The sequence below is a fragment of the Nilaparvata lugens genome, chromosome 4 (assembly GCF_014356525.2).
Source record: "Nilaparvata lugens isolate BPH chromosome 4, ASM1435652v1, whole genome shotgun sequence".
NCBI lineage: Eukaryota > Metazoa > Arthropoda > Insecta > Hemiptera > Delphacidae > Nilaparvata > Nilaparvata lugens.
In genome coordinates, this window is record NC_052507.1 from 7,009,874 (window position 1) to 7,021,845 (window position 11,972).

An 11,972-nucleotide genomic window follows, 5' to 3' on the forward strand; every position below is an offset into this window, starting at 1 on the left:
AAGACTTGACAAACTGAAAACTTGACGTGATGAAATCCTGAAGAATTACAAATAGGTCTATAACCATCCCCGGTTAATAAAGAGTCTATATATGCAAAATTTCAAGTTAATCAGTCCAGTAGTTCAGACGTGATGATGCGTCAATAGTTATTTGTGCAACTAGTGCGCAAAGTGACAGTTTGCTGCACCAAAAGAAACGTTTACGCTCGAGCCGTAGGCGAGGGCGGAATGGTTTGTTGAGTGCAGCAGAGGAACTTTGCGCACGTATTTCACATTAAATTTTTCCTACAGTTACCATTGAATATGAAAAGTGAGTAATTATGGGTAAAATTGCCTGAAATGCATCAAATGTTTTTCGGTGATTATTAATAAATAAAATTGAATAATGTAGTAGTGTTTGAATGGCGGGGCGGCTGTTTGCTAAATGTAGCACTCTGCTGTCGCTGTCATCCACTGTTGTACACCATGTCCTTAATATTATTATAACGTGGGCCTCACTATGAGTGTTACCAACTTCATTTTGATTTTGCTGCACTGGTGCTCCATATAACCTACTAACTATATTTTGCGTTGTCATGCTGCAAATCTGGAGTACGCAAAGTACTCACTTTGCGCACTAGTGCGGAAAAGTGATTCTTTGTGGCCTGCAATCAGTGCACAAATGGTCAATTTTCAAGGTATCTGTAGGAAAACATAATTTTCCTATCCCGTACTTGTATAAGCCAGTTCTTCCCTTTATTATAGTGGATGAAGCTTAATTAGGAGCCTATTGAGTATTAATTCTATTTCAGTTTAAATACTTGAAAGATTTATATTTACTCATCAATTTCAAACCTACGTTATAGACCTATTTTCAATTCCCCAAGATTTAATTACGTCAAGTTTTCAGTTGAGTTTTTGTTTAAAACACAAATGAAAATACATTGACAAATGCATAAAACAAATAAATTTACGTTTTTTATTTATTCTCTTTGATAAAACACTATGAATCTGGAATCTAAAAGTAGGCCTACTGCCAGATTCACTTCAAACCGTCCATATTCTTAATTATTGTTGAACGGAAATCCAAATTAAATGCTGTAAATCACCCGGAAGACTTCTGCTACTGCAAATATTGACAACAGGGTAAACAGCTAGATGGAAATTCGATGAGCGCTACTATTCAAAAATTATCCCGGGAATAATTTTTCATTAGTAGCGCTCATCGAATTTCCATCTAGCTGTTTACCCTGTTGCCGATATTTGCAGTAGCAGAAGTCTTCGGGGTGATTTATAGCATTTAAAACACCCGGGAATAATTTTTGATTAGTATAGCGTTCGTCGTATTTCCATCTAGCACAGTGGTCGCCAAACAGTCGATCGCGAGCTACCGGTAGATCGTGGGGTAGTTTTTGTAGCTCACAGAAATGCTCGTGCGAAAGAATGTAGTTCAGTTTGAATATATACTTTGTTATAGTTCTGACACTGTGTTACTTGTAAATATTTGAGGTACTCAATACCTCAATACTCCAAGGAAAGTAAGTGTTTTTTCAAAATATTTACTAGTAACACAGTGTCTGAACTATAACAAAGTTATTATATAGTGTTTCGTCATGGAAAACAACATCAATTTGAATATAATATACACTTTCCCAGTCTGAAGAAAATTAATGACGAGAAAAATCCTCCACAGCACCGCAGCAATAACCAAGAAGAATACGTTACAATTCTTTCAGACTTGTGACAACAGTTTGATCAACGATTTAAAGATTTTAAAAGCATATCAAATATGGTAAAATTCATCAACTCTCTTTTGTTAAGATCTATGCAGAAGATTTTGCAGCTTGTGTTGTACAACATTTTGGTGGATATCAGGCTTCAGTTGAAATGGTATTTGTGGATTTTCAAAATGATCTGTCTCCCAGATCACTTCCATAACTGGAAATATTTGGCCTGAAGTCCCAAAAGAAAAATATCCAAATATTATTCTAGTTGCATAGAGGTTGAAAGCCATGTTCAGCTCTACTCACTTGTGTGAAGCATCTCTTTCAATTATGAAATTCATTAAAAATCTATATAGGAACAGACTGAACTATGAACATTTGGATAACTGCATCAGAATGGCGGCTACAACGCACACTACAAACATCAAGAAAATACTTGATGACCAAAAAGAGTTCCACTGCTCTCATTGAAATGTACATTTGAACTTTTTTTATACTTTTTGCTATGATATATGAGTAGATTTCAACACTAGAAATGTATCTTTATAGGCAATAAAATATACTTTCTTCAGTCTAATATTCGTTGGTAGCTCACTAGATTTATAAATGCTATTCAAGCTCACAGGCTCATAAGTTTGGCGACCATTGATCTAGCAGTAACCCAGTTGTCAATATTTGCAGTAGCAGAAGTCTTCGGGGTGATTTACAGCATTTAATTTGGATATTCGTTAAACACTAATTTATTAATTCATTAGCATTTGAATAAATGCAATTTCTCAGTAAATTCCATCATCTGACCATATTCCTTTTAAGTAGTATAAACCCTTTCCATTCAACACATGCTAGATGTGGAGTGGATCTTACAATAGTGCAGGTTCATAGGTTGCTAACGTTATTTCAATCTTTACAGATTTCTCCATACACACGTTCAGATTCACCTTGAGGCCAGGCGCCTCAAGACAGACCTTCATATTCAACGTCGCATGTGAGGACGCCTTGAGTCTGTGAAAATGTGAGGGTGTTGAGGCTTCAAGGATAAACGCAATGGATAAACTGGTACCGTATTTGTTTTGTTAATGTATTAGCTATTTTTAGAAATTTCCACACAAAAATGTTTAGTCTAAGTGCCGGTTGCACAAATGCCGGCTAAATTTTAATCTTGATCATTTTTACTTTCCTTGCCCTATTACCATAGGTAAGGAAAGTATTGCTTTCCGAAAAAAATTAAGGTACCCCAATTTCTAAGTTTCTATACGTTTCAAGGTCCCCTGAGTCCAAAAAAGTGGTTTTTGGGTATTGGTCTGTGTGTGTGTGTGTGTGTGTGGTGTGTGTGTGTGTGTGTGTGTATGTGCGTCTCTGTACACGATATCTCATCTCCCAATTAACGGAATGACTTGAAATTTGGAACGTAAGGTCCTTACAATATAAGGATCAGACACGAACAATTTCGATCAAATGCGATTCAAGATGGCGGCTAAAATGGCTAAAATGTTGTCAAAAACAGGGTTTTTCGCGATTTTCTCGAAAACGGCTTCAATGATTTTGATTAAAGTTATACCTGAAATAGTCATCGATAAGCTCTATCAACTGCCACAAGTCTCATATCTGTAAAAATTTCAGGAGCTCCGCCCCATCTATGCAAAGTTTGATTTTAGATTCTCAATTATCAGGCTTCAGATACAATTTAAACAAAAAAATTCGAGTGGAATAGATTGAGCATGAGAATCTCTACAATTAATGTCTAGTAACATTTTCACCTAAAATTAAAAATAAGCTCGAAATTCGAGAAAATGTGATTATCCAATTGCAAACTGTTGATTCTATTAAATGATTCACTATGAAGAGATAGCAGACCTCGTGCGTCTCCAGCGTTATTGCCCTGTCACCAGCTGGCTCAAATCTTTGAATAGTAGACTTGAGATGCGCGGGAACACTAGTGTCAGACTGTCAGGTGATCAATTTTCATAACGGCAAGGAAAGTTGTGTGAGTGCGCCACACCAGATTTTTGTAATAGGTCTTGCAAGACCTTGCAATACATTGTCATTGTGATAAAGAATACTTAAAAAATGAAAATTTCACGAGAACCAACCAGAGAAGCCGTGTTTTTAAAAAGGTCTTCTCTGATTGGTTCTCGTGAAACCAATCACGATTCAAACTCAATCAGCTTTTGTACAACCAGGCCTTGAATAAGTAACATAATGCTTGGTGATTATTCCTATAGCGGGCCATTCACTATCCGATATGTTATCCAACTTGAGGTTCATCAATTCGACGTTGGTAAGTGAATGGGGTTTCTGTGGGAGGGGTGTATGCTGTCGGAAGTCTGGTGGACTGTTCAACTGACTTGTCCGACCTCGCAAGGTCATCCGACAAGACAGCTCCGATTTGGAACCTGAGTGGGAATGTTGCAGTACAAATAGCGAACCAATGGCTGCTGCCATGATTGAAATTGAAATTTATTTGCCAAACATGTAGACATTTCTACTACAATCCACAAAATAATATCAGTAATAAAGTTAACAAAAGTACAAAAATAGCAGAACCAATGAAATGAAATGAGAAAATTCTTTATTAGGCGGAGTTAGGACTTTCAAGTCCTCTCTACCACTCAACCTCAAACCAATGGCTGCTAACATGATTGAAATTGAAATTTATTTGCCAAATAATTTTACAGACATTTCTACAATCCACAAAATAATATCAGTAATAAAGTTAACAAAAGTACAAAAATAGCAGAACCAATGGCTGCTAACATGATTGAAATTGAAATTTATTTGCCAAATAATTTTACAGACATTTCTACAATCCACAAAATAATATCAGTAATAAAGTTAACAAAAGTACAGAATTAAACAACTGATTCAATTCTGGAAAGTTTCTGTTGTGTGTTGTTGAATAAGTAGACGATTAGTAATTTGACAAGTTGTTTATTAATCAGACAAATAGACATGAAGACATAGACAAGAAGACAAAACAGTTCAGGTCATACATAACCTCATAACGATTCACCCTGGCTTGGCCCGCGCTTCCTTCTCTTGTTGCCAACTGAATGAATGAATCAGTACCAACATACAACAGTTTCAAGGCTGGAAGGTTTCCAAACAGTCTCATGACAGCTAGGACGTTGCCAATACACAAGACAGGGGAATCTAGTAATCCTGCAAACATCAGGCCAATCTGCATTGTTCCAGTCTTCTCAAAGGTGATCGAGACGGAGATGAGGATGCAGTTGACCAACTTATTTGAAGGAAACAACCTGCTGCCCTCTTCACAACACGGTTTCAGGAATGGTTAATCCACGACAAGCGTTCTACTAGCATTGACAGACACTATCCAGAGTGCTTTTGAGGCTAGCAATTCCCTAGCCCTCACACTATGTGATTTCAGTAATGCCTTTGACTGCTTCCTCACAAAATAATGATGGAAAAGCTTTAGAGATATGGTCTAGGTGGCACAGTCCTGGGAACAGTGGCACCTTACCTTAAGGCGGTGCAAAGGCTAAAAATAAACTTTTTACTCGTGATAATTTTCAAAGTTTTTCGATTTGTATACTATCAAGCTATCAAAATGAAAAAGGTTTCTCAGGAAATAATTACTTTTTGAGATATGAGCGCCTAAAGTTATATTTTTGGGACAGAACATTTCAAATTCGGTAAGAGATAAATCCATGAGATTTAGGGCCGTTTGCACAGTTACAGTTTAAACTAGATTTTATTTTAAACAGGATTAAATACATATCTCGTTTGTTGTCAAGTGGCTCATTTTGAGTTTAAACCACCAGCTGATTGAATTCAGTTTAAGCTTTGACTGTGCAAACGGCCCTCAGAGGATAGATTCAATTCACTAAAAATAACTTTTAGTTGAGTTATTTTTGGTAAATTGAATAACTTTTTCAAAACTTGATATTTTTAGAAAATTTATGTTTTACTAGAACAACAATACCATGAAAAATCCATCCTCCAAATCTCATGGATTTATCTCTCACCGAATTTGAAATGTTCTGTCCCAAAAATTCAAACTTCAGGCGCTCATATCTCAAAAAGTGATGATCGGAAAAAAATGTTTTCCTGAGAAAACTTTTTCATTTTGATAGCTTGATAATATACAAATCGAAAAACTTTGAAAAATATCACGAGTAGAAAGTTTATTTTTGCCTTAAAGGCAGAAAGCAAGTGGTCAAACAGTTAAGTTCTCCTCCAATTTTCGTCATATAACACTATAACTAGTAGTTATGTGAACAGTAGACCTCACGCAGTATTCTCATCCTCAAGTACCTGATTGAAACTATAATAGACCTTATACAGCAATAGACTGGCTTATCCACACATTAATTTGTGTAATCACTTGTCAGCTAGCTGATTATGATGAATAATATTCTATAGTCTGATTTTTACTCTAATATTGGCGTATGAAGGAGGCTCCTTTTTCCTTTTATATTATCCTTGAAATGCAAAGTTTCCAATAACCTTGTATATACGTCGACGCGCAATTAAAAAATGAACATACCTGTCAAATTTCATGAAAATCTATTACCGCGTTTCGCCGTAAATGCGCAACATATAAACATTTAAACATTAAGAGAAATGCCAAACCGTCGACTTGAATCTTAGACCTCACTTCGCTCGGTCAAAAATCAAGCAAAGCTTGGTAGTATATGACACGTCAAAAATATTGAGTACAGTAGGCTACTCAAAATAAGTAATTATAAAACAGAGAAAAACTTAGAAGTGCCACTTCAAAATTGAAGGCTGTGGAGTATGGTGTACCACAATGTTCAGTCCTAGAGCCCATGCTGTTCATATTGCTTATGAACGACTTCACGAGCAGGCAGGGTGCAGTACTCTTTGCAAATGACACCACCTTGATATCCAGAGGCACCACCATCGAACAGGTGAGAGAAAGGTCTACCAGTCTTATTGAGGAAGCCAAGCTATGATTCTAGGCTAACAAATTAAAGCTCAATGAAGATAAAACGAGCATCCCACTCTTCTCATTGAAAAGACAAACAGCTGCAGAAGAACCAGTGAATCTGCTAGGATCCTCGATGGACAGGAGTTTGAGTTGGAATCACCACGTTCAACAGGTGTGCAGGAAACTTTCAAGAGTATTATAACCTACCTCCTCAGAAAATTGAGACAACACTTGGTTGAACATAACAGCCTCATGATGGCGTACCATTCACTTTTCCAGAGCCACATCAACTATGGCTATGTGACACATTAACTATTGCTATGTGCCACATTAACTATGGCTATGTGACACATTAACTATTGCTATGTGCCACATTAACTATGGCTATGTGACACATTAACTATGGCTATGTGACACATTAACTATGGCTATGTCACACATTAACTATGGTTATGTGGCACATTAACTATGATGTTGATCAGCAATACTGAATTCCTCCACTGAATAAAATGGATTCACAATCAGCCAGGATCTAAGTAACTTCCATGTTCAACTGGCCCAATAAAAACTTGAAACTATGGGTTACTGCTATGAGGCCATTAACCAGCCGTCCATGATGTGCTGCTCCTGCAGAGGAAATTTACCTTCCATACTTCAGGGATCATTGCAGGCCTCTCTTCAGGAGTCTTGGAATCCTCACTGTTTACAAGCCAGTATGTACTGTCCACACTGATGTACATGAAGAAAAACCAGTATCTGCTACAAATAAGAGGTGATATACATGCATACAATACTGGACATGCTGCCTCATAGGAGATATCTCGAAGCAGACTGGCTGAAACTTACGACAGCTTCCCAACACAGGCTATAAAATTATTATTTTCCGTTCAGAAAATACCAATGTGTCATACATAGAAAAAATGAGAAGTTCTGAATTTATTAAAATTGTATTGATTTGCTTCTGATGAAGAAAAATAATAAATTTGACAGTCTTCCCAAGGAGATACAAGGCAAACCGAACTCTAGGTTCTACACAACACAATATTGTGAAGAGCAAACTTGTTTAAAGGCCACTCTACTCGTTGAGAAGATAAGGGAGAAGCCATTTTTTTGCGGATCTAGCACCTCCACACCATATCCATGCAGTTTTTCTAAATGTATGTGACAGAAGTTTTTTGACACTGCCTATCTGGAGATCCCAGTCATTGGCAAAAACGTCAAGTATTCGAGTGAGTAGATATTCAAGTGAAAACCATGAGAACTAACATTAGATTCATACACTTTTGGAGACATAATTTATCATGCCTCTCATATGTCGGGTTGTTTCCATGTTTTATGCTCCAGAATTCGTGCTTTGGCTCAATGCTTGCTTGGTCTAACCCCAGCCAATATTTATAACTTACTAGTAGTTCTGTGAACAGTAGACCTCGCGCAGTTATAAAACACAGTCTCCTCTAATACTGTCCATCAGAGTGAATTGTGTCCTGTCCTGTCGAGTCGGCGAGATATCGGTGTAGAACGACTAATGGCTGTTTGGGTTGTTGTATCAACAATGCTAATAATTTGATGTGAACAGCTATATGCTACTTCCATTAAAAGCTTAGAGTTGAAAGCAGAGAAAAGTCGGGAGAAAATACTGTGCTACTTTAAGTTATCAATTGCATGCCTCACTGCATGCAATGAATAGTCCACACAACATCTGTCCTTTTAATAACTTACATTGAGATACTGAATTGGATACGTCATTGCATGCAATTTATAATCCACTCGACAGCTGATTTATTATGAATAATACTATAGTCTGATTTCTAATATTGGCATATGAAGGAGCTTCCTTTTTCCTTTTATATTATCCTTGAAATGCAAAATTTCCAAAAACCTTGTAGGCTATATACGTCGACGCGCAATTTAAAAAGGAACATACCTGTCAAATTTCATGAAAATCTTTCGCCGAGAATCGAAAAATATTTCATGAAAATCGAAAAAGTTTCGCCGTAAATTAAAACATTTAAACATATAAATATAAGAGAAATGCAAAAACCATCGACTTGAATCTTAGACCTCACTTCGCTCGGTCAATTATAAATAGTTGGGCTGAATATTATATTGTTTTGATATTTATTAGGTAATGTTAAATTTTTGATTTGGATTAAGGGGTAACTTAATAAAAAACTAAGCTTATTACAGATGAAGATCTCTGTAAAGCCAAAAATAATTGTAAATTGCCAATTTTACAGTATTTATTAGTATTTGCAACAGCCATACATCTCGAAAAAGTACCCTTTTATTTCCAGGACTTAAAAACTATCTTACAGTACGCGTCCAGTAGCTTTGCTCCGTGACTTTGAAGGAAGCTTTCTACACACGGATTCCCAAAAAGCTCCTTGGAAATCTTTTGGGTTGCAACACGTTGCTTTTGAGAAGATACAAAAGAGCATAATATGTTGCTTATGGAAAGATACATTTCCAAAAAACTCCTTGTGTATCTTTTCGGATGCAACACGTTGCTTTCGAGAAGATACAAAAGAGCATCTGTTGCTTATTGAAATATACATTTTCAAAAATATTCAATGTTTTTGAATGGGTAGTATTGTAGTCTAGTGACCCTCCGCCGATAGGCAAAGCTACAGGACCTGGACTGTACACCGGTATTTTGTATTCTAAAAAACGTTGCAAATAATATTAATTGTTGAAGATGAAAAAGTTGAGTACTACTGTATATGATAGCCTGCTCATTGATAGAGAAAACAATTATTGATACCACATATCCACACTGAAAATGAGTGAATAAATAATTTGATACTTAAGCGGTTTACTTACAAATCTCCCATTATAAATTCCAGGTCACTATCATTGATTATCTGAGTCTCATAACTTCCGGATTGATCGAATCTGAAAACAAAACAAGATTTTAAAATACACTAATATTTGAAAGAAATACATTGAATGATCTAGTTTAAAAAGCTTCTTAAAAAGAAACCTTGTTCAAAAAAGCCTGATAATCTTATTGCTGGAAAAACAGATAATATCAAATAATGATAACATTTTCAGGAATAATAAAACAATTATTTGAGCAAAAGCAATTAAATTGTTATCAGAATGGATTTAAAAAAAAAATTGATAATGCATTATCAATAGGAGCTCAAATGGAAGAGTCAAACCCCTTTATTCAAAATTTTAATAACTTTGAATAATTAATTACGGTATTTGAGTTACTTTGTGTTGCAAAATTGTTATTATTACACAATGTAAATTCTATATTATAAAAACTATATTATATTTGAATTATAGTCATTTTGCCGCTAGGTTCTGTTTTATATAGAACCCATAAAGTGATTTGAGAAGCTACTTAATAATATATTAAAAATATAATATGGAAAATATTTTAATTTTAAGTTTTTTTAATGTATTGTATATGAAAATTTTTTATATTTTTCACATTTGTAAAGTTTGTTTAATGATTTTGGCAATATTCACTTACTACCGTACCTAAAAACGACATTTTTGATATGCCAATTTTTATAGCCTATGTGTACAATTTCAATTAGCCTACTTTCTTAATTTTCATATTAATTACTTTTCAGATTTTAGGATTTCTAAACCATCCAATTTTGCATATTACGGCCAACAAATTTACTTCTACATTTCTGGTGAGTGGAATTTGAGCTAAATTATAATACAGTTTTACCCAAGTCATGATATGCCAATCTATTGTAAATAATAAGACGATTAGTCTAAAGAAAACAAAATATCATTTCAACAATTTTTTATATATTAGTGCTTCAAGTTAAATTATTTTTAAATAGACGAGTTCATTACACAATTCTTAGACAAAATACATTTTCAAGGTGGTACGGTACCTATTGTTTATCAAATGACATACGCAGCTTAGGTATGTACCTAGGCTACTTAATTTCTTCATTTTTTTCATGTAGATCCAATTTTATGTATTCAGATCGTTGTTATATGAGTCGAGTTTGAATGATAATTATTATTGTCCTATAACTGATAAGGCCTTTGAAAAACGTTGTATAATAAACTAAATTCTCACCAAGTGAGTCTACCATCATCTAAATAGTTTATTATTTTATAAAAAACGTTTCATGAATTTGGTGTTACAGTGTTATAAAATGATAAGGGTAATATAATTAATATGATAATAGCAAATAAGTTAGCTTTAGTAGTTCACGAAGTTGGAATTATTGAAAAACACACAGGTACCGTAGACGATTGAGTGGTCAACCACTACCTTTAAATTATTTATTTGTCACTCAACTTGATGAAAAAAATTAATTATCATACAAATCTAATAATAGTACCTGTAAGATAAAATTTTAATTTAGCTCATCACATCCAGCCATTGAATAGAGAAAACAAAAAAGAAGCCAATAACATTTTAACCAAAAATAAAAATAAGGTTCGTAGGCAACTTAAATTGAATTCAAACAATGACTGTAAATTTAAAATTGATTATTGATGAATTACGTACCTTTGTATTCCAGACATTATGAAGGCTTAAAAAAATATTAAAATGCACAAAAGAACAGAAAAAGACGTAGAAGGAAAGTAAAAAGCAAGCCGGCCAAAGGCGTCAGACGTCAGAGCTAAAGTAATTTTTGCAGTGCAGAGTGCAGTCGAAAAGTTTGAAGCTTTCTATGCCAATTAAATAATTAATTATTATAAAGTTTTCCTGTAAGTATTAATGGAAATATTGAGTTCTATCTAGAATTATATTATTCTGTATTTTTAACTAAGACCTTTTTACTCAAAAGTGATGGAAAATGGTTTTTTACTCAATAATATAACTTTTTCAAAAAGTTGTTTTGTTGGCTACACTGATATCCCGCCTAAGCGCTCTTATTCAAATTCATAAAAAATAACATTTGAAAACAAATAGTTTTTATATTAATTTTCTACTGCAGTATTAACCACAGTAAAAAGAGTTAAAAAAATACTGTTATATGAAAGTGTTTCAGTTTTATTGTTATGGTAATTCTACAATAATAATACCGTTACCGTACTGTACTTATTTCCAGTAAATGATAGACTTCATTAATGTTATGATATTGCAACAAGTGAAACTTTTTCTACCAAAAAATAACAAGATTCTATCAATTTATTACTTGATAAAGAAACAGTATTTATTTATTCTCAATCATAGTGTCATGGATATCAAGGGGTTTGTTATCAAGTGTAGCTACTATTATCAACTTTTTTTATTCATTTTTTTGATGTGTTCTTGTTGTTTATGTGATTATAGTAACTTATGGACCTACAATAATAGGCTAAATCGAGATAATAATTAATTAATAAAGAAACTTCAAATTTCATATTCCAATTTCTAGATAAAACAGTGT

The 11,972-nt window shown here is 34.2% G+C and overlaps 1 protein-coding gene across 2 annotated transcripts in view; it reads right to left on the minus strand.

Moving 5' to 3' along the window:
• Positions 1–11,242, minus strand: part of LOC111056290 (cellular tumor antigen p53) — a 34,964-nt gene extending 23,722 nt beyond the window's left edge. For both annotated transcript variants that reach the window (XM_039425633.1, XM_039425632.1), the window contains exons 1-2: positions 11,105–11,242; positions 9,436–9,507 (exon numbers count right to left, since the gene is read on the minus strand). In XM_039425633.1, the coding sequence (XP_039281567.1) occupies positions 9,436–9,507; positions 11,105–11,121 (89 nt within the window). In that variant the 5' untranslated portion in view covers positions 11,122–11,242. The remainder of the gene's footprint in view (positions 1–9,435; positions 9,508–11,104) is intronic.
• Positions 11,243–11,972: the final 730 nt, after the last annotated feature.